At 40.9% G+C, this 23749-nt stretch overlaps 1 protein-coding gene across 1 annotated transcript in view; it reads right to left on the reverse strand.

The window, feature by feature from the left end:
• The window catches only part of TNFRSF11B (TNF receptor superfamily member 11b), a 29375-nt gene extending 6208 nt beyond the window's left edge, over positions 1-23167 (reverse strand). The window contains exons 1-3 of the mRNA XM_047842828.1: positions 23003-23167; positions 4243-4612; positions 410-601 (exon numbers count right to left, since the gene is read on the reverse strand). Coding sequence (XP_047698784.1) covers positions 410-601; positions 4243-4612; positions 23003-23032 — 592 coding nt within the window. The 5' untranslated portion in view covers positions 23033-23167. The remainder of the gene's footprint in view (positions 1-409; positions 602-4242; positions 4613-23002) is intronic.
• Between the last annotated feature and the right edge of the window lie 582 nt (positions 23168-23749).

The raw sequence follows: 23749 nt of genomic DNA on the forward strand, positions 1-23749 counted from the left end.
CTCTCTCTGCCCCTCCCCTGCTCACTATCTCTGTCTCTGAAAAATAAACGCTAAAAAAAATTTTTTTTTAAAGTGATGAAAATGCAGAACTTACCAAAAACCTCTACAATTTGGACTGCTAGTTTGGCCTTGGACATAATCTTTACACCACCCCTTTCCCCATGGGTAAGGTTTGATTCAAGTGTGAAAGGCAGAAAGTCAAGTTTGGGAGTGCGATCATGACATGGGGAAACCTCTGGAGAGATTTTGGCTTAGGGTGTTAGCAGCCACGCATAGAGAACAGAGAACAATCTTCTCTGGTTAACATTCAAGAATGGGAAAACAGGAGTTTCGCTAAGAAGGGAGCCAGAGGGTCTTGTATTCAATTCAGAAGCGGTACAACAAGGCTGACATTTTGAAATATAATTACCTATTCCACATTTTTGAGGCGATTCACTGTTTCCAGAACACACGTTGTCGTGAGTTGCATTTCCTTTTTGAGTTAGAAGGAGACCAAATGCACTGCAGTTTGTGTGTTTTCTACAGGGTGCTTTAGATGACGTCTCATTCGAGAAGAACCCATCTGGACATCTCTTGCAAACTGTATTTCGCTCCGGGGTTCCTACAGAAAATACCAAGCAATTTAGCACCCTCTTCCCAAACACTTTTGCAGCACACATTCTCTAAATAAAGACAGTCTTGGAAAGACTTTTCACTTGGTTTTTACTGCTACTATTATGTTGCACAGACTTGAGGCATTTTGATTTTTCCCTTCATTAGACAGAGAGAACAAAACTTCTGCAGTTAGTAGCCCCTCAGGCTACAGCCCCTCCCATCCCTGTCATCCAAACACAAATGTGTTTTGCTGTTACCTACAAAACAGGAAACAAGAGGAAAGGAAAGAATAGGGGTGTTCATCCTGTCCTGCCTGTGCGAAGCATTGGTAAAGTCTTGTTGTCAACCATAATTCTTCACACATTTCTGCTGGAAAATCATGAAGATAACTGCTGTGTACCTGCGGTAATGTCATTCTTTGAGATCAGTACCCACTGAATGCCATGTCGTTAAATTCCAAGCGGTGCCCACTGAAGTTGTCTTTCCTGAATCCTAATTGTGAAGCAACGCATAAGTATGCTAACCTTGAGAAGTAAAAATTTACAACATTATAATAAACTTTTGAAGGTGGCAATAAAGTTGGTCAGTGACTCCAAAGCTTAAGACTGCAGTTAAGCTACACGGTAAATGGGAGATGATATACCGTTTGCTTAAACTATTGAGTTTTAAAAGAGCACAGTCGTTAAAATTTCTGGGAAGGGTGACTGCAAGGGCATTTTATTTCATGGTGGAAAGATACTTGATAAGTTTGGAGAACTCACTGATTAGAAAAATTTCAACCAGTCAACAACTAAAGATAAATACCTTCAAAGCCTTGGCTCTATTATGCGTGGCTAGATTATACATTATAGGGTATTTGCATATGAAAATACCTCCATCTAGTGTAAGCCAGTTGAACAGATTCAGACTTCAATATTCAAATATAGCTTTCCCAGGCCAATTCTGGCTCAGGGGAGATAACAAATACAAAAGAGACACCATGAAAGCTACAGAAAGTTAATAAACTTCATGTATTAAAGATGCAAACCTTCCACTTCATTGTATCAAAACCAGAAGAGAGAAAGAGAAAGGAAGGGAGGGAAGGAGAGAGAAAGAGAGAGAGAGAGAGAAAGAAAGAGAAGGAAGGAGGAAGGAAGGAAGGAAGGAAGGAAGGAAGGAAGGAAAAGAGCAAAATGATTTGGCTCTAGTTTTAGCTCCTGCCTCTTCTAACGGGATTGATGATGATGCATTGACCAGTAAAAATGACAAAGGGCTGGCAGGAAAAAAAGAGGAAGGGTCAAACTACAAGCCCAAAATTTTCACACGCCATTTCCATCTTTGCAGTGACATCGTGTTAGGAAAAAAACTTACACAGAGGTCTAATTTTTTAAGTACTTTCTTACTACACCTCTCCCCTTAAGTGGGATCCAGCTCCACACCAGTTCCTACAAAATCATAAGCAGAGGTGTTTGGGCGAGAATTCCATAGTATTCTTTCATTGCTAACACACTGGGAATCAGTGGACTTGGCCATCTGGATCCAAGTCTCCCTCTGCCAACTGCCACATGTTCTGGAAAGCAAACTGCACGAAGAAGAATCTTGTCATTCTTCAGATACGTGTTGAGGGCTTGGGTCTTGCCATGCATCCCGATGAGAAAGTCAAAGATATAAGACATTCTTTCAGGTGATGTCGCCTGTAAAGTTCTTTAACAAACAGAATCCAAGACTAATGGAAGTAAATGTTTCTTAATACATTTGGAGGCCTTATGTAATGGCCTTCCTGAGCAGGACTTCCTTCTTCTACCATTGTTAGAGCTTTATGGAAAAATAAAGATTTATCTATCTAAGTAAATGATTTTGCCTTATTAATATCAGTGGAAATACAAAAGGTATAATCTGACAGGCAAAATATGAGATACCATAATGGGGAGAGGAGCTCTGCTTTCCAGTTAAGGATGTCACCACTCCAGCCATAAGGAACGGCACAGGAATTATAGGACTCACAGACAGAATAAAGTCAGTAAAACGTGGAGAGGAGATGATCTGACTTCAAAGCAACAACAGCACGGAATGGCTAATACTCTTTGGAATAACACCACGTAGTCCTTCCTTCTCTTCGGGCTGGAAACCTCTTATATTCCCTGAGGAACTGCTCCGTGGGTTTTCAGGGAGGGACAGGTAAATAAACCCCATGGTGGTGCCACAAAATAAAATGTGTATCTGTGTCTAACTCTTCTGACTGAGTGCTGACTTCATTCCACAAACACATTTTCACGCTTACGTGAGAAAATTTCCTTATATTGCCATTATTTCCCAAACTTTTCTAGTTTCCAAGCTGCATGGTCCCTGCTTAATTAATTTTCCTGCATATGCATGCAACTTACTGAATTGAATTAAATGGATTTGTTTTTGTTGGGTGAGTTTTACCCCCTACAATTTGGCTTAGCTTTTGAATCCGAAAGAATCATCTGATAAAAGCTAGGAAGTGTCACCAATTTCTCCCTCAAATAGTCACACTGGAGACATTTTAAGGGACACTCATTCAGTGTGCACCTCCTACAATTGTTTGTCTACGATTCACAACTTAGGAAACGAAATAGATTTCAATTTATGCATGTTTCCTATGTATGCCTTTAAACCAAAAGTATTTGCCATCCAGTAATTTAGGCTGTGTGTATCACAACTTCTGAACGTTAAAATAATTACAAATAATTAGCATCCTCTAAACCAGTGGTCCTCAACCTCGGGCAGTTTTGGCATCCAGGAGACAACTGGCAATGTCTGGAGACATTTTTGGTCATCACAACTGGGGGAAGAGTGCTATTGGCACCTAGTGGGTAGAGACCAGGGATACTGCTAAAGTAAGGGAATATTCTTAATTTTCCCAAGTCACTCGAGAATACACACTACATCAGAAGCTTCACGAATGTGATAGGGAAAAATGTAGGTTGCAGCTTTAAAAGATTCAATGCACGCTGGTCTTAACCTACGCTGTTCAAAATGCAAAACGAGAAAGTACTTTGTTTGTAGACAAGCACTTACTCTTGGCTTGACAATCTGTTTTGTCTCAGATAAAGAATAAGCTCATTTTAGAGATGCTGCTGGTCTTTACCCTCACAGACACTCGACTCCCACACCAAGGGAAGAACTAGCTTCATTTTTAATGATGAAATGCATTTCCCCTAACCATTCTCATTTTTTACATAATTAATTGTAACTGCTCATTGTTAGCACTCCAGAGCCTCATTAATATCAGTCTAATTACTCTCTTGGTATCAATTATCATTTCTGATGTTTGTCAAAAAGCACAGCAGTCTGAAGCTGTCCATGCTGAAGGGAAACATAGGGGTATCATATATCAGCTATAAACAGTGCAACTCACAGTGTGTCCCCTTTAAAAAAGAGCAATCCATCACGCATCTCATTAGAGGGCAGTTTGCCACACTAGAGATTTGTCACCAAATTGCCCCAGCGTGGCAAAGTGTTCCTCCAAGAAATGGTCCTCTGGCAGCAATCCAGACACATAGCACGTACCGAGCAGGTTCCATTACCTTTGCAATTTGCTATCCTATAATATCATCGGGGCAGAAGTGTTCCCTTAAACCTTCGCTACTACCTGACTTTGTGCGATCTCGTTAATTTTGCCGCGCGCTGAAAGCCAATGCGTACCAGCGTGGAGCACTCCAAACCCGGGGGGGCAGCTTCTGTGCTTCAGGCAGAACTCAACCTCGAGGTAGCGCCCTTCCTCGCACTCGCACACGCGGTTGTGGGTGCGACTGCACTCCTGCTTGACGTACTGCAGCTCCTTGCACACCATTGTGCAGTACAGACACTCGTCACTGGTGTGCCACTTGTCTGTGTAGTAGTGGTTGGGACAAGGCGCACACACGGTCTTCTGCCTGGCCGTACAGTGCTGTTTTAGGAAGGTGCCGGGAGGACATTTGTCACACATCAGCTGACGCGAGGTTTCTGGGTCATAGTGAAGGTACTTTGGAGGAAAGGTTTCCTGGGTGGTCCATTTAATGGAGATGTCCAGGAACTAGGAGAGAGGGAAACGGCGGCACATTAGCACGGAGACAGGGTGGCTCTTCGGGGCAAAGGCGCCGTCAGATTCCAAAAGTCCTTTACTACATGAAGCCTCATTATCTTCCTGCCTGCAGGGCTGCACCACACAAAGTAAGTTCAGAAGCCATGATTTTCGCCTCCAGTAGCTTACTCTCAAAGGCCAAGACGCGGCTGGCAATACACATTATAGTAAGCAAACCCAGGCTCATGGGTGACAGGAGGCTTTATCTCCCTGGGCTTCAGGATTATGTCTCGATTAGTGAGTTGGATGGATTAGTGGTTCTCAACACAGCTATGCCAAAATCTCCTAGACTCCCCGATAAAATGCAGACTCTTGGCACTCCTCCTGCCCATTCAGATTCCACGGGTGTGAAGGTGAGATCAGGGGGCTTAAAAATATTCCTGCAGTGACTCCGATGCGTGGAGTCCATCCTCAGTAATGATTCTTTCATTTATCCACTTCATAAATAGTTACAGAGCCATTAATATGTGCAAAGCTCTGTGCTGGGCAATCAGAATGCAGCAGTAAGTAAAACATTCAGGAATCCCTGCTCTTGGGGGGTGGGCAAGAGAATAAATAACAAATTACGGATAAATTATGTGCTAGAAGGTAAGTGTTGTTAAAAAAAAAACACACAAAAAACAAGCAAGGCAAAGAGACTGGAAACATGGAAGGGAAGGTGGGTGATTAATGACATTTAAATGGGAGGTCACAGTAGCTGTATTTAGGACTAGATGCTATCTCTCTTTCAGTTTTCCCATTCCGAGACTTGATTCTGAATGTATAGTGAAATAAAGAGTTGGTGATGTGTGAAGACTGCATAATTACATCAACAGTCATCCTGATCATTCATTCATTCATTCATGCAGCAGCTAGGCTCTGAATGCCTATCAGGAATATACCAGGAATGTGCTGATAAGTAAGACCTAACTCTTGTCCTCATGGAGCCTGCAATTCGCTGGAAAGATTCCTAGAATTTTAAGATTCATATTTCCTCCAGAACCTCATATGGCCTACTCTGGACTCTCCTAGGTAAATAATGTCTCGAAAATTAAATGACCACTTCTCTTCATGTTGACTGGGAAAAACCTCAGGGTTTTCCAGCCAGGGTTCTGGAAGTTTCCATACATAATGTCAGGAAGAGGTCTAGTGCAGCAGGAGAGAGACAATTTTGTGGGGGAGAGTGCCCACGGGTGTTCTGTTTTGTATTGTAGATCTGAAAATGTCTTCAAGGGAACATTGGAGTAGTTCTTCGCACTAACTACAGAAAGTACACGCTCAGAAGAAACAGTGTTGTCTGTGTGTAGGGGGTGGTTTATTTGGTTTTTATTGTTTGTTTACGGTACAGGGATCGACACTGACTATTTTCAGGCTTTGGGGAGGTGGCAGACCAAACACAATAATTTTTTCCAAACTCCTCTTCTTTACAGAACACAGAAAATCTCACAGAAGCGAGCCCCTTGACCTGGGAAAAGCATGCCAAGCTAGGGAAACAGCACTCCCTTTTGAAGTAGGAGTGACAAAGGTGAAGAATGGCCCTTTTCATAAGCATTTGGGCATTTTAATCTAATTAACATCATTCACTTCTTACTGGAACATGACAGGCGTCAGGGCTGACTGAACCCAACGTGAGCTAATAAACCAGAAGAAAAGAACAAAATATCTCACCTTGGGCCATGGACCTTTGAACCAAGAGTAATTTTCAGAGTTCTGTGACCTAAAGGACTCCTAACCAACAAAAAGTAGAATACAGGGCAAAATCAGGGCTGCTCCAGGGGCCTTCTCAAGATACCCTCATGACCTGAGGGTTTCTGGGGAAAATACTTCTTGAATTTCCCTGGGGCTTTCTATTGGCACAAACGAAATACACTGACATTAGGAGACAGAAAAAATGAGCCAGTAGTGGGTGGAAATTCTGGTTTGCTCTGAGACTTTCAGAAATACGGAATCCATTTCTTCATTCAACACACATTTGTTGAGCACCGGCTGTGTACCAGGCATAACTCAGCATACTCAGCATATAATGGTGCACAAAACAAAGATGGTCCTTGCCTTTAAGGAGTTTACAGTCTAGTGAGGGGGCAGATGGCAAGAAGCGAAGACATAAATAATTACAAATAGCGCTCAACGTTTTGAAGGAAACAAGGCAAGAAGAAAAAGCTTTGTGGCTACCTGGTCATTTGAACGTATTATGCTACCGTGTGTAGATTTGGCTTAAATATTTCTAAAATCTTCAATGCTAGGGAATGAAGTTTTCCTGATTCTATTTGCAGACACACGGAAGCAAGAAGAAATGCTTTTCTCTCTTGCTGTTCACGTTTGATTTCCTGAAAGACCATCCTCCAGCCTGACTCCCCAGCATTCCCCCTTTCTCACTTCAACATGGTTGACTTGCGCCCATTTACTTACGAGCTGACTCTTTTCTCCCTGACCAAGATGTGACGAGTATGGGATGGGAAACCCCCCACATGCTGCCTGTGTTCCTCACTAGAAGGAGCCACACAAATAGAAGATCTGACCAAGAACACTGATGCAATTTATATTTTTCTAGGCAACTGGACATGACACTGTTGGTTTCCTGAAACCATGCTTTGGAAATTGGTTGCCATTTCTTCAAAATACAGGGAAGTTGAGGTAAGAGGAATCCACAGAGAAATGAATAAATAAGGTTGACTTAAGGATTAGAGGGCAATTATATTAGTGAAGGTCATTTCTCCAAGGCTACCACATGGGATTATCATATATATTTTTAAAAATCAGAAAGCCTTGAGGAACTACAAAATAACTTGTTTTTAGCAATAGCAACTTTCTATTGGGCCTCTGTGTTTTATTTGAAGCTTTTCCACTTTGGTAAAAAGACAGAACTGTGTGGCCAAAACTGGATGGTTAAGTCTCAATCACTGGTTAGCCCCAATTCCCGCACAGAATTTCTGGAACTAGTTACTGGACAGAGGATGGGCAAGATCAATAGGGCTCTTCATCTCAGTCCTGTCTCTTGGTTTCTTCAGCACTTCCTGGAAAAGCAATGAAAAACATGCCAGAGGAGAAAACATCATCTTAACATTGGTTCTATCTCCTTTGTCAGTTGGTGGCACTTAAATATAGGAGTTCAAAAATAAATTTCTGTGTAAAATGCATAACCACTGATGGACATCTGCAAAAGTTAGGAAAGGTGCATAGGTGTGTCTGCAGAAGCACAAAGTGCTTTCTGTAGAAGGGTTTTCTGTTTTCTGGTTTTGGTGTTTTATGTTTGACTTTTAAAGAAAAGGTAAATGGGATTTTTCTCTATTTTTTCTTTCTTCCTCCTCCCATTCTCTATCCATCCATCCTTTGGTGTAGAGCACCTGTGCCTGAAGGGAATCTGAGAGGCCTCCAATCTCGTGCTTCCTCCCCTACCCCGCCCTGATCTGAAGCCACTGGTGGACAGTGGTTAAAAGAATTTTCTATCTCAACCCAAACATCTTTCCTCATTTATCAAATGTTAGTGGAGGATGGTGGAGAGTGGTTTGAATTAGTTGCTCTCCAAAGCCTTTTTGAGCTCTACCATTGTAAGATTCTGTGCTTTGATAGCACTTCATTAGCTAATGGACTTAGCAACAAGTGTCTTGCTTTAACTCCCTTCCTACTTCTTGCACCAGTTTATTTGTGAAACCACTTTTTTACAGGAGAATCCTCTTTTCCAGTCTGCACTTCTTACACTCACGCATGCCTTCTACTCCCTCTGTAGAACCAACTGATGCCCCAGTACCCTGAATTCTCAGGTACTTCTCTAACACACCATCTTTCATCTGCTTTTACCGTGGAGTTGGTACTTCACCAAAGTCAGTTGTACGTTTGTTGCTGAATCTGTTTATGCCAGTTGTACATATATATCTGTATATGCTCTAGTTGTAATTATCCTTAGGTAATTCAATGAAATGTTATGTAAATCAACAAACATGGGTGTGAAAAAATTATTTTTCTATGAAAAAGATTTGGGAATAACTTGATAAAGAGGAACCACAAAGAAGCAAACACAAAAATCTACTATAGACTTCGGAGTAGCTGAGACAATTATAATAACAAAATGGGGGGAATATCTAGAGTAATCAGTTTGTTTCATAAACTGGTCTTTAAGTACCAGAGTTGAAATGGATGGGCAATACATCATAGATCAGGGTTCTGGAAGAAAGACAACGTAGGATTTCAGTTAGCAAACAGATTCCAGGAAAAGCCTTGGCCAAATCTCAAAACACAGGTGGATAAATGTTTATTTAAATGTTTTAGTTTATGATATATGTGCACAATTTTACTTATTAAAGGTTTTAATTGATTTATCTATTACTCATCTAACTCTTAGTCCCAAATATACAAAATTTCTAATTAGAATTCCCAATATTTAGGAAGTCAAGTAGTATAGTAATGGTATGTGCAGGCAACAAAAAACGGACAAAATGAAGATGGAATTCTGGTTTGTCTATTCCATTCTAACATGTATGCATGAAATCTCTACTCTGTGATAGGCAGTAGAACAAAAAACAATCTTTAGGATATTTGGTTTGTATCTACATTAGGATGTTTTATTATTATTATTAAGTTTCTACCAGCTACAAGAATGAGTCTTAGAATGAATAAGTAACTGTCCTACGTCACGCTAACTAGTGGAAGCACAATTCAAACCCAGAGCATGTTCCATAGAATACTGGGGTTTTTTGTCAAACCTTTTAACATTTACCAAATGTTCTCATTTATGCTATAGTCTAAAATTGAGACCTAACACACTAATATTTCATTTAGACTCAAGGGCATAGAGTTAGGAGAACACAAAACATCAACGAAGCCTTTCTGAAGTCCAGATGAACTGATGCTTTTTTTGTCTTTTTTTTTGTACAGAGACTAGCTCTTACTCATCCAAAGCTACCAAGATAGAAATTTCTCAGATGGTGACTAGAGCACTTTACTGGTATATGCTTCGTCCTAAAGGACGAAAGAAGAATATACTCCCTCCAGCAAATTTACTTTTGCATTATGCAGTACAGCCAATTCCATACTACTGGGCTTGCTCCCTGGTATACAGAACCATGAGTGACCTAGTGGGTTTCCGTTTATGGAAAATTCATTAAAAGGAGCCCACGCCCAGCTTGAAATAACTACTTGGTTTGGGAGTTCCTTTTGTGATCTCTTGTCATGATCTTTGCCACAGAGAAATATTTGAGGACTATGCAGAGTTAGCTAAACCTCTGGTAGTTTGGAAAGCATGCCATTTTACAGTCCAACTTAGCCAAGAAGGGACACAGTCATTCAGTTTCTGAAAGATCTCTCGTAGTATAAACTATAAAGCTTATTTAAAAAAAAACAAAACTATTTTCCCATGAAGTTTAGTGTATTGGATTTTCTATAGTTTTATAGTGTAGTAGTCCACTCCCTTTTTCCTCTATTCCTTAAATAATTCATTTATATATTCATTCAGCAAACACAAAACAATTACTATGCTCTGGAAATACTGCTAAATGAAGTTGAATAAGTTAATGTTCCTGTTTCATGGGAACATTCAACTAAAAGCCCAGCCTGATGTAAAATATTCATAAATCAGTGAAAAACAATTAGAAACAGAAGAGAGGAGATAGGGGATCAAGAAAAGACTCAGCAGAGCAACAGGTCAGAAATTATGAGGGGCTTAAGTTAGACACTGGTGATAGAGGAGAGGAAAGGATAGATATGATCTGTTGGCTGACTGCATAGGGGGATGTCCTAGAGAAAGCAATTGACGAACATGCCCATGAATTTTAACTATTAGGTACGAAGTATTGTCGTTAATTGCTGACAGCAATAGGAGGAGACAGTTATGGAGAAAGAAAATGAATTTGGTTTGGAACATCTTCCATCTATGAGACTCAAGTGATGTCTACTAGATAAGTGGATATATGTATTGGGAACTTAGGACAGAAAGGCAGCTAAAGACATAGGTTTCAATGTTAAGAGCACACAAATGGCTCTAGAAGCAGAGAGATCAGATGGCATTACCCAGGGATATTACATATAAGCATAAAAGAACAAAAAGTTAACCCTTGAACTTATAAACATATGCAAGATGAGATGAAAACAGAAGATGAAAAAGATAGGGATATCACAGTGTTTCAAAAAGAATGCCAAATGGATAATAAGTTCTAAAAAGTATACAGCTTGGCCATTAGATCAATGTTAATTACGAAGAGCACTTTCAGCTGGGGATTTGCATTTAGAATATAAATACTGGGGTTCCAAGCTCAGTTCGACCACCAGGTTTAGTAACCTTGAGCCACTATGTTACATCTAAGATGAGGATACTCCTTATTTTAACTATCCCTGTACAACTGTTGTATTTCAAATGAATAAAAGGAGGGACACAAATACACTTGGTAAATAAGCTTCCAGACACGTAGGAGGCATTATTACATATACTAATTACATAGGAGGGGGGAAATGGGCGACATATTGAACCAGACTTCTTTCTGAAGACATGTTGAAGTTTTTTGTTCAGTAGGAAGTAACACACCTATGATGGGCCATAAGTTGATTCTCTACCTTATTCTTGTCTCTAGAAAAAGTGTCTCTGATTTTTAAAAAAATTTTTTTAATGTTTATTTATTTTTGAGAGAGAGAGAGAGACAGAGCATGAGCAGGGGAGGGGCAGAGAGAGAGGGAGACACAGAATCTGAAGCAGGCTCCAGGCTCTGAGCTGTCAGCACAGAGCCCGAAGCAGGGCTCGAATTCACGAGCCATGAGATCATGACCTGAGCCAAAGCTGGACGCTCAACTGACTGAGCCACCCAGGTGCCCCTGACTTTTTTTTTAAATTAGTTTCAGTATCTGCCCATCTGATATCATTTTCTTGTTCCATATCAAATATTTCAAGGCAGTTTCATGGGTTTGCTTAGAGGGACCAGATAGAAAAGTATTTGTCTCCATACTCCTCACAAGCTTAACATGGTATCTTACGCATATCAGGTATTCAATATATCTAATTTAATTTTATGCAATTCAATAGATACATTGAATGCTTACTATGTGTAATTAGGATTACTGGTGATGATATATGCATGCAGACAAATATCCAATATATAAAGAGTATATTTGCAAGAACAAGTAAAAAATCTGCAATTTTCTCGTCTGTAAAATAATACTGATGACAGAATTTGCCTAAAGGAAAAATTTTTTTTTGTATTTTAATTTTAGAAAGTAAGAGAGAGCGTGTAATCGGGGTAAAGGGGCAGAGGGAGAGAGAGAGAGAGAGAGAGAGAGACTCTTAAGCAGGCTCCACGCTCAGCACGGAGCCTGACCTGGGGCTCGAGCCCACGATCCTTGGATCACCACCTGATCTACAATCAAGAGTTGGATGCTCAACCGACTGAGCCACCTAGGCACCCTTGAAGGAAAAAAATGTTTAAAGCACCTTTCATCTTATATGGCGTTTTGTAGGTACTGTTTTATTTGCATTTAGCTTCCATTTTAAAGGCGAATGTAGAAGAAAAGCAGGTAGTTCATCAGAGACGTTTATCTGCTGCTGCCAGGTCCACACCTAAGGGTCTCTCTCCCACTGCGTAATAATTTTCACAATAGCCAGTTGTTTGGTTGAGAATTAGGTCTCTAAGAAGTAAGCGCGAATGAATTAAATCTGTTCATCTCTACAGAACTCATTTGCTGCCAACAGCTAACGCCAGGCAATCGGGAAAGGAAACACAGCAATTATGATTTATTAGATGAATCGCTGAGCCAGTTTCTACACTATTTTGCTTCCCTTGGGGCTGAAGAACTGTCTCAAGTAAACTTTAACTTTAAATGTGATTTTGCGTTCCCTTCAGAGCTTTCCTTTAGCTGTTTGAAGCCTTTAAAGTTAATTAGCAGTACCTTGTTTATGTTTGGAATCAACTAGAATTGTCAGGACAGATCTGCTGAGGAGGCTTTTGGTGCTTCAGAGGAGTTTTACAGACAATTGAGTTTGATGGATTAAAAAATAAAAAATCTCTGAGAAAAAAAGTAATACAGGTACACTTAAAACTTTCCAAGAAAGCTATGTAGAGATCTCACATATTTTGGCCCCCAGGATCTTAACATTTCTTCTCTCGGGCTTCTGTTAATCACCAGATTTGAGATTGAACATTAATTCTGAAAACTTCAGCTCAACAGCAGGGCTGGCTGCAGTTTTCTCTATAATTATGTCCATTCAGGCCCACTTGATAAGCCTTACTTCAGAGTATTCCAGTGATGGTTCCTGGCATTGGGGCTCAGAATTGGCAATACATTTGGTATGCTGATATTTTTGAACATCAATTTTTAAATTCCATTTTATTTTTACAGTGCTTTTCTTTGACGATAATATATCACTCCCATCATTTTATTAGTCTCTTTTGGTTGTTAATGATATGGATTGGGGTCCAATCACCATATGGTTAAAGGCAGCTGGTGAGAAAAAGAAATGAAAAGCCATGGTGGTTATCAAATGGAACAGAAACTACAAATCAAAATGGAACCAAATAGGATGTGAGTTAAACCTGGAGGCATTTACTGTGTGCCTACAACATGTGAAATTCTAGAAGTTGGGGAGATGGAAATGATAACAGCACAGTACCTTATATTATTATATACTGGGCTCTTTGTTTCCATGCTATTATCACCCATCCCCTCCACCAGCATTGAGGAGTCAGGATTACCCCCATTTCATAGATGAAGACACAGAGTGTCAGAGAAGTTTAGTGACTTGTCAAAAGTCACAGAGCCCACACACGTTTGAGCCGGGATTCAAGCCAATCCCCTCTGAATCTCAGCCTTTAACAAATGATTCTTCCCTCTAGGAACTTGCAGTCTGATGAAAGAGACAGGCATATAAATAATCAACTACAACACAATATAAAGTTGGATAAGATCTATCTTTTATCTATCCATCTTATCTATCTGTCCATCCAGACATCTATCTATCCTGTTGAATAATTTCTTCTCCCTCTCTTATCATGAAATGCAGTAACTCACGCAGCCTCTCTGCAGGCTGGTTCTGTGACACTCCGCAGTACTTTATACTGAGTAGTAGCTTCTTGGTAATGCACCCTCTTGAATTTGCTCTCCTTCCTTTTCTGCCTTAGTCTCTTTCATGCATTCCTCTTTCCCTAAGATTGCACTTTCTAGTAAGGTACTAAAACATAAGTGTTTGCCTCATGCTGTGTTTCCTGAAGCATCTGGACTTAGAACTCATGTCCAATAAGGAGATCAGGACATTTAATTTCAAAAGAAGACAAGCATGGTGACCTCCAGGAGCTGAGGGAGGAGCTGAAAAAGGATGAAAAGTAAATACATCAGAATCACTTTGTCCAAAGATTTGACCCTCCTGAGCCCCATCTGGGGCTTTCTTAACCTCAGCAGAGAAGAGATCTCTGGGTTTGAAGGCACCCACAGAAACTTGGCTCTGACTTAATGGATATTTTCTCCCCCACTGGACTCAGCTACTAGATATAAATTCCTATAGGGCAAAAAAACTCAGCTAGGTAACTTTAAGGAAATTTATTTAAACTCTCTGAACCTCAGTTTCTTCATCTGTAAAATAGACACTAATCTCCACATTATTGCATTTTTATGAAAATTAAGTGAAATATTATGTGTGACTTCCATATACCAACACGTTCGAAGAATCATTAGTGTCTTTCTAGTTTATGATTTCCTTCTTTGGCTTAGCTTAAATGGGTGGAAGTTACCCTGATGAAAGATGACTGGGAACTTCTATGAAGGAAGGATCCGTTGGAAGTGATAAAGAGGAAAAAACATGATGCCTGCTCACTTAGTCTTGCATAATAGGGTGTCTCATTTAGAGTCTATTGTTAAGTATCTGTTCACCTTTCCCTTTTGCAGCCTGGCTAAGCTTTTGTGTAATTTTAGTTGACTAAATTTTGAACGCGCAGCATCAGAAGAAAGAAGAGGTCCTTCCTCATAAACACTTCTAATATCTTTGATGAAGAAGGAATTTAAGCCTTTTAATCATAAGTTTAAGCATTTGTGATTTTACGTGCTCCATAAAGTTCCTGCCTGTCAGTGATCAGACAGACCTGGGGTTTGGCTAATGTGTCAGTTAGGACTGGCTGGGTTTTATGCTATGCTAATAAACAACTTCAAATTTTCAGTGGCTTAAAAATGACAAAGGTTTGGGGTGCCTGAGTGGCTGAGTTGGTGGAGTGCCCGACTTCGACTCAGGTCATGACCTTGAGGTTCACAAGTTCGAGCCCCAGAGTGGGCTCTGTGCTGACAGCTCAGAGCCTGTAGCCTGCTTCCCATTCTGTGTCTCCTTTTCTCTCTGCCCCTCCCCTGCTTGCTCTCAAAAATAAATAAAACATTTAAATTTTTTAAAAAAAATAACAAAGGTTGATTTCTCATTCATGCTATATTCCTAGTGAGTCCACGGAAGCCAACTGACATTGTCCTTTGTCCAGGACCTAGGATGATAAAGCAACTAATGTCTAGAACATGGCTGGTTGGCTGTGGAGGAGAGAAAGAGAAGAAAAAAAAGCTGAGGGAAGGGGTCATATGTCCACAGTTAAGTATTCTAATTTGGAAGTGGCATACCCTTTTAATTCACAAGTCATTGGCCAGAACTATTCGTGTCCTCTCCCAACCCCCCACCCTCACCAGGAGGCTGGAAAGCACAGTCTTAACAAGTTTCCGGAAGGGAGGACTGAGAACAATTTACAAATAGCACTAACAACTACATCATTGCTCAATAAACATCACTCATACTTTCTCATGGACCTTTATTTTAGCACAATCTAGGTAATTTTCTCTTCTTTTTACTGAATATTAAAAGAAGGGACAGAAAACAGAAAATGTGGGAGCAGGATTTCTGTCTATCAGCCTGGTGTAGTTCTCAAGGGTAGTATTTAGCCCATTATCATGCTTATTCTGCCCGCAGGTTTGACATTTATTCCAAAAAGCCATGTGCAGTTGACAAGTACTTCCTTGTGAAGACAATTGCAAAGAAAATTCTTCCCGGTGAGTCTAAGGAGATTGCTAGCAACCAAAATTATACCTCTTTAGTAAGTCCTCTGGGATCTCATGGACTTCAACAGAATTTCTTATATGTGAAACCAGCTGGGTGGAAGAAACAGACAACGGCAACAAAATAGATTTAAAAAAAAAAAAGCCCATGCCTTAAAGGTAATTTTTTTATAGATAAATAAGTCCTTTTGACTTTTGCGTGTTTGGAGTGTCGAGTAGTATATCATCAATTTCTTACTATTATTTTTTAATGACAAAAGCTTAAAACTAAAGCAGTCCTCCCACATATCACCTGGTCCAATACCCCTATTTTATTTTATTTATTTATGTATATTACTATGATTTTTTTATCCAAGTGTAATTAACACACAGGGTTGTATTAGTTTCGGGCATACAATATAATGATGCAACAATTTTTAGAGATGGGTAAAGCCAAGACTCACAGCGCTGGAATCACCAACCGGACCTCAGACTAAGGCACAACTGAGAAATTAGAGCCTTTGCCTCCTGTCTGCCACTGCAGCGATCTTACTGTCACTATGTCCAAATGAGTTCCTAAATTACATTGTTGTTGTTGTTGTTGGTGCTGTTACTGCAAATTGATGGTGGGGGGGGGGGGGACTTTTTTAAAGAATAGGTTCCTGATATCCGTATCTTCAAAGAATAAAAAAAAAAAAATCACTTTTTTGAACAAGAAAGCAACATTACATGGGGAAGGGAATTGAAGTTTCTGAATCAAAGACCAGAGAAGAAAATTGAATTGACTAAAGGCAGTCAGAAAGTTTAGATGAATTACTGTCTTGTTTTAAATCTAAATTCATCCTGACACCCATTTCCCTATTTTATAGTTGATTATTTAAGAAACTCTTACAGAAAATGCTTCCAAGGTACAGACTAAATTGAAGTAAAAATCCTAAGGCTGTTCTTTTTATTTTTATACAAGATGCTTCAAGGAAATTAAACAATGTCTTCACAGTATTAAAACATAATTTTAGAGAGGCAAATTTTTTAAAAAATCAAAATAAGAAAGTAATAAATCAAGGCCATTAGGAGCACATTACTTTTTTAGGAAAGAGATTTCATTTCCTCCTGCATCCTCTACCTATAATGGTCTGGCTGATTCAGGTGCTTCTCAGAAATTGGGGTGAAAACAATCTACCCAGGCAGGGAAGTCATGTCACCTTGTAGTTGGGAGGAACCATTTTAGTGTGTCTGAAGACTGTTCTGGCCTTCGGAAGGTTAATTTAGAGAAGCCAGGTAAATGTGAGAGGGAGTGGGTACCACACAGCTTCGTACCTAATGTGTTGTCACACTATTCTTATCCCTTACAACCGTTTAAAAGAATTCTTTTTTTAGACTTTCTATGCTAGTCACCCCAAAATATTCTGTGGTAGTGAGTTCCAAAAACTAATTACATGTCACATAAAAATACCGTCCTTGTATCTATTTCAAGTTGGCCATACCTCAGTCTTTCTTCTTGCACAGATAGTTTACAGATGTTGCTAGGATTTCCGATTCACTAGTTCCTGCTATTGTGGGTTGCTCAGTTTTATTTTGATTTTTGTTTTCTTTTCTAAACATGGCTGCTATTATTGTTCATATTTGCATTTTGTTTACTGGACTATCAGTATCAGAAACGCATGCTGAGGCTGCTTCCCCCACTCCTCTCTCGCCGTGTGACATCACCCTTCCCACATCTACAGCTTTAGACACCCGCTGTATGCCGATGACCAGATTTTTTTTACCTTCGGCCCAGGCTTCTCCTGTGCTCTGACATTTTGAATCCAAATGTCTACTTGACATCTCCATTGGCACATTTTACAAACATGTAAAACTGATCAACCAAAAAACAAATACTTGATGTCCAAACCAACCATATGGGTAGGTCAGAAAGTGGGTTCGACTGAATTTAGGTAGCACCTCCAGGGGTCACTATATGGATCTAGTTCATTTCCGTTGCTTACTTAAGGATGGGTCTTCGGGGCGCCTGGGTGGCTCAGCTGGTTAAGCGTCCACCTTTGGCTCAGGTCATGATCTTGCAGTTTGTGAGTTCCAGCCTCACATCAGGCTCTCTGCTGTCATCACAGAACCCGCTTCATTTGGGATACTCTGTCTCCCTCTCTCTCTGCCCCTCCCTCTCTTTCTGCCCTCCCCCTGCTCTCTCTCTTTCTCTCTCAAAAATAAACATTAAAAATAAAAAAGAAGAATGGGTCTTCATTAAGGTATTTTCATAGTAGAAATGTACAAAAGAATATCTAAAATATTGGTCAAGTGGATAGGATGTCATGTTTATATTTTGAAAGAGATCAAAGCCAACATTAGAATGTTAAATCTCTGGCAGTAAGCTAAATTCTGTTGGGACACTCATGGAAACTGTCGGTAGATTATATAACACCCCACCAAATCTCACTATAGTTCCTTTGATTCCACAAACACACATTTAGTATCATACACTGTGGAGACCTGGGGAGGGTACAGTTATGGAGAAAATGGAAATCTGTGTTTGCAAAGAGCTTATACTCTGTTTCTCAGAAAGTGGTGATGTTATTCCCTTTCAGTTCTGGAAAAATTTCTAGGGGATTTCGTTGTCACAATCACTATAGACTGCTAAGTGTCCTGGACAATCAAGAATAATCTCACGTCTCACACACTTTAAAATGTCCTATTGACAACTGATATAAGTGATCTAAGGGCACCTGGGTGGCTCAATAGGTTAAGCGTCCCACTCGGTTCAGCTCAGATCATGATCTTACAGTTCGTGAGTTCAAGCCCCGCGTAGGGCTCCGTGTTGATGGTGCGGAGTGTGCTTGGGATTCTCTCTCTCCCTCTCTCTCTGCCCTTCCTCCACTTGCACTCACTCACTCTCTCTGCTTTTCTCTCTCTCAAAATAAATAAGTAAACTAAAAAAAAAATTTTTAAGTGATCTAAACAAAAAACCTATTTATCATTATCCTGACCTAGATTCCGATTACATTTTATATATACACAAAGTGGTGTTTGCATGATTTTTACACATACTAAATGTTATAGGATTTAACAACATAAAATTGATTTGAAGGTTGTACTTTGCTTTGTTTAAAATTTTAGCAAGGTTTGGTCACCATTTCAGAAAAGCACAGCACCAAAGCCAATATTGATCCTAGTTTCAAACCCCAGTGTATCACATGGGCTTCAGCCTTTGCTTCTAGTGGCCTGTTCATGGCATCACATCAACATGCTAACATATCACCGCTTCATTATCTCTTACAGTGAAGCTTTTTTTATTATTAGCTACTTTCCTTTTATTTCTCCTTTATAGTTATGCCAGTATATTGACTTTAAAAATTATGGATGTAGGTAAAATATATGTACTCTAAATTTCATTTCAGGAGAGCAAGAGAGTTGTTACAAAGGATTTATTTTCAAAGTGCATGGAAGAAATGATAGCATGGAGAATTACTACCCTACAGGGCAAAACATACAAATACACTGATAATGTGGGCATTTTTGCTCCTTCATAGCTCCATCATAGGCAGCCAGGCATCATTAGTCAAGGCTGTGAGTAACGCGAACATAAATTTTTATACAGTTACTCTTTCTCTGCAATCTTTTTCCCAGTCCACTTTTTTCAGCTGCAAAGGAGAAACTCAGGCTAAAGAAAATGCTATTGGTTAATGAGATGCTGAAGGAAATAATGCTTTTCACAAGAAGCTTTCAGAACAGGGAACATGCAGGCAGGGGGGCTGAGGGTTGCTTAGGGCAAAACCCAGCAGGCAAGTTAGTGGATAGGAGAGCAAGAATAGTTGGGTGTGTGTTTAGTGAGTGCCCCTTTGATAGACACGGCCATAGCTCTCCTTCTAGAACTGAGTGGATAAAACATCTGGCATGGAATGCTTTCTTCCCCAACCAGTGGAATCTGACAACTGTGGTTTAAGCCTTAGAAGTAAAATTAAAGATTTACTTTAATAAATTAGTGAATTGTGTTTTGGTTGCTAGGTGACAAAGGTCAGGAAGGTTGCTAGGGGCAGGGATCAGAACTGTTTTGGACTGAATATATGTCAGATTCTCCTAGAAACTTCAGAGTGATCATTTTCTTAAAATAAGTAGATAAGGCTAGACAAATACACACCCTCAATCACCAGGCGAGGGGAAGGAAACCAAAATAAACAACAACAAAACAAACCGGAAAAGGCATTATCCTAAAGTACAGGCCAACCAGGCGGTAGTCCCGAGAAGCCATCATCTGCTTTCCCTCAAACCCATCATCCGCACACTCCACCCCAAGTCTTATCACCAAGACATTAATTAGGAGCTTAGCTTTGAGAAGGCCAGTGGATGGTTGGGCACTACACAATGGGAAGCTTCAGCCACCAGTTAAAATCTAGGCCTAGGCCAGGATGTTCCCAGGGTCTCAGACGGCCCTTGAGCAACCATGAACGGAACGGCCTGGTGATATGCTTACCTCACTTTGCAGTGCAGGCCCCTGCTTGACACATTGGTGAGCATCCCGGAGAGCCTATAAGGGGACTTTGGCATTGGCCTTCATGGCCACACCCCCACATTGCTTGCCTACCAGTATATCCTCTGCTATCCCCAAAAGAATCTAGAATTCCAGTTTGCTACACGATTTTCCTTTCTCTCACTTCTTCGGTTCCGGACACGTGGATTTTATCTGCAACAATGAAAACATTCCACTCCTTCTCCACACCTTCTCTCTCCACTGAGCATCCTCAGCATTTCTTTTCCATGATTCACTTGGGTCTAGATTTAGCTACAGTTGTCTGTGAGCAAAATGCTAGAAGCTAGAAGCTTCATGCTAACATGAAGCAGGAAATGTATGTGGTATCTTGCATGTGTACATATCATTGGCTCTATTTTACTGAGGAGAAAACTAAAACTCAGGAAAGATGTAACTTGCCCACAGTCATTGATCAAGTAGTGATGCTATGGGATTTGAAGTTTGGTTCAACTGATAACTGCTGTGTACTGCAGCTTCCTTTAGAAAAACCTGGAGAGCAGAATCTTTTATACTCCCAGGTCACCGAGCACTTCCCCTTTCGGTACTCTCATTAGACACAGAATTAATAGTCCAGTGTCTGCCTTCTCCATTAGACTGGGAGGTTCACGGGGACAGGAATGGTGTCCATCTTCCTTTCCATTCTGTCCCTGGTGCCTAGGGGCATGCCTGCTACAAAGGACAAATTCCTATAATGCTTCTACTTCTTACAGCTGCTCCTCGGTGCCTGCAAAAGGGTGTCTGGACCCTTTGTGTGTAAGTTCCAAGTGTTCGTTTCCGATCATTTAGCAAATAAAGTCAATCTCAGAAACTACAGAAAGGGAAACAAGAATGTTTCCCATTGAAAGTGTGTACTATGTTCCAACAACATATGAAGTCTTCTCTTTTGATAATTCTGCATCATCTACAATTAGTATTAGCTAGGCACACATCTATCTCCCTAGATAGACTACATATCAAAACTTTCACCTAAATATTGTTTAGGAACACTTATTATTAGGTACATACATTATTATCTAGTGGAAATTCTGAAATTTAAAAGTCATTGGTAAAATGTTTGTTATTAATTAAATCTCTGACAGAATACAAAGGGCAAGGAAGAATAAAATGTCCCCATATTAAGAGCAGAATTATGTAAACTAGCCAAACACTAGAATGATTACATTAATTGTGGTACATCCATACAGTGGAATACCATCCAATGAAAATAAATTATTATACATCCAACAGTCAAATGATCTCATAATGGAACTTAAGTAAAAGTGGCCAGAAAAAGTAATAAAGTCCATTTATATAAAGTCCAAATTTGATGTTAGAAGTCAGAATATTGATTACTCTGGCATTAGACATAGTAGTGATAGGGAGGGAGCCCAGGGAACTTCTGGGTTGCTGGTAATGCCGTATTTCTTGATCTGGGTGCTAGATCACAAGTGTTCACTTTGAGAAACTTTATTAGGCACTTATGAGTTGTGCAATTCCCTACGTGTGTTATGTTTTAATGAAGTCTATTTTTTCAAAAGTTCTCCATGGTACCAATATTGGTGGATCAATTTTTATATTGCATCTTACACATGTAGTGGTAGATAAGATACTTCTTGGTGCACTCCTGTCTCACCTACATTTTCTTTAGTGACTTTGCTGTTTATCTACTTATTTATGCTTGTGTATCCTGGGAACTAATTGGAAGACTTCCTAGCCTACTACTCACTATTCATGGGTTAGACGTTGAAATTCAAGCATTTACTCAAACACGCTCAAAACACACATGTGACTTAAATATGGGTTTCCCTATCCCTTTGTGAATGTCCGATTCATATCTTAATGTATTCTACACCTTAGTGACATAAAGGAAATGAGTCAATAGTGTAGAATGATCTACATACAAATCTTATTAACTTGATTGGTCAAAAATCTAAATTAAAAAAAAAAAAAAGCCAAGTGAAGTCACAAAGACTCTTTCCAAACACTACATTAAAAATAACTTGTTTGGGCGCCTGGGTGGCTCAGTCGGTTGAGCGACCGACTTCAGCTCAGGCCATGATCTCATGGTTTGTGAGTTCGAGCCCTGCGTCAGGCTCTGTGCTGACAGCTCGGAGCCTGGAGCCTGCTTCTGATTCTGTGTCTCCCTCTCTCTCTGCCCCTCCCCCGCTCATGCTCTGTCTCTGTCTCAGAAATAAATAAACATTAAAAAAAATAAAAAAAAATAACTTGTCGCTGTATTTAGTGCTGACCTTCAATTATTCAAATCTATTTTAGAACATAATTAACATTAGCCCACCACATTATATTGAACTGAGAACTGAAGTGAACCATTTTAAAAATAAAATTTTATTAGTATGTGAAATCGCATAGTTATGAAATGTGTGTGTGTATGTGTGCATACATATGTATGTATGATCTTTTCTCTGGTGCCACTTATGCAAAATTTCCCATAACATTTGCTTAAGTAGGGAATGAGCCTGATCATGTACCCTATTGTGTTCACTGCATCCAAATATTATTTTAGTTATAATAGTTTTAAAAGGACTGCCATCTCCTTACTCTGCTACTAAGGGGCTACTTTAATACTAACGATAATGATAATAATATCCAACTAACTAAGCAAAGATGGTATGAACGCCTTGAGGGCGTCAAATAAGCTGCAATGAAGAAAGTAAATATAATGATACAGATCATTCAAACGAACTTTCCAGGGCAAAGGGACACCCTAGGAGCCACGCGATGAGCTCTCCAGGAAGGTCCCCCTTTCCAACCTGAGCCCAGATCTTTCCTGGGACCGGGAGGCGTTGAGCTGGGGGACCCGTCGGGCCGCGGGGAGGTCGGAGAGCAGCGGGCGGGCGGGCTCCCAGGCGCCCGCGTACCGGGCGGGAACTTACCACGAGGGCGCAGCACAGCAGCCGGTTCATTGCGGTCCCCGGGAAACCTCAGGCTCTGGGCGGCGGCGGCGGCTGGGCGAGCGCTCCTGTGCGTCTCTGCAGCCCGTGCACTCATCACGTTATATATAGCGTCCGGGCGACAGGAAGTACCGGCTTGGCTTTGATCATCCATTCTCTATCTGGACCCAACTCTGCACCTTTCTTTTTTAGGAACTTGGGCGGGAGCCGTGGGGTGTGCGCAGAGCTCCGGGGTTAACGCTTTCAGAGCCAGGGCGGAGAACCGCCGGGAGGGGTGGGGGCTGGGGGTGGGGCGGGGATGTCTGGCCCTCCCAGGGGAAAAAAAAAAAAAAAGAAGAAGCCACCAGGCTGCGAAACAAGGAGGCCGCTGTCTCCGCGCGGCCCTGAGGTTTCCTGGCCGCTTCCCGCCAGCGGGCGGCCTCCTGGCAGCAGCCAACGGCGGCGGGAGGGCCGGGCGCACGCCGGGGGCCGCGGTACCCTTCTCGTCCGCCCTGCACGGCCGCCCCAGCCGAGATTGGGGCGCAGCCAGGCGTGCGTCCCCCACACTTGATCCCCTCCCGTCTGGGCCCTTTCTCTGCGGGTTCTGAGAGCTCTGGTAACAAGGCCTCTCCTCTACGCACCGCACTCCCAGGGCCCTGTTGGGAGCAGTCCTGAATCTCCAAGGTTGCACAGACCATGCGGAAGGACCGTCTCTTACTTCTGTCTGGTTCTAGAGCTGGGGCCTTCCTC

Source organism: Prionailurus viverrinus, chromosome F2 (assembly GCF_022837055.1).
Source record: "Prionailurus viverrinus isolate Anna chromosome F2, UM_Priviv_1.0, whole genome shotgun sequence".
NCBI lineage: Eukaryota > Metazoa > Chordata > Mammalia > Carnivora > Felidae > Prionailurus > Prionailurus viverrinus.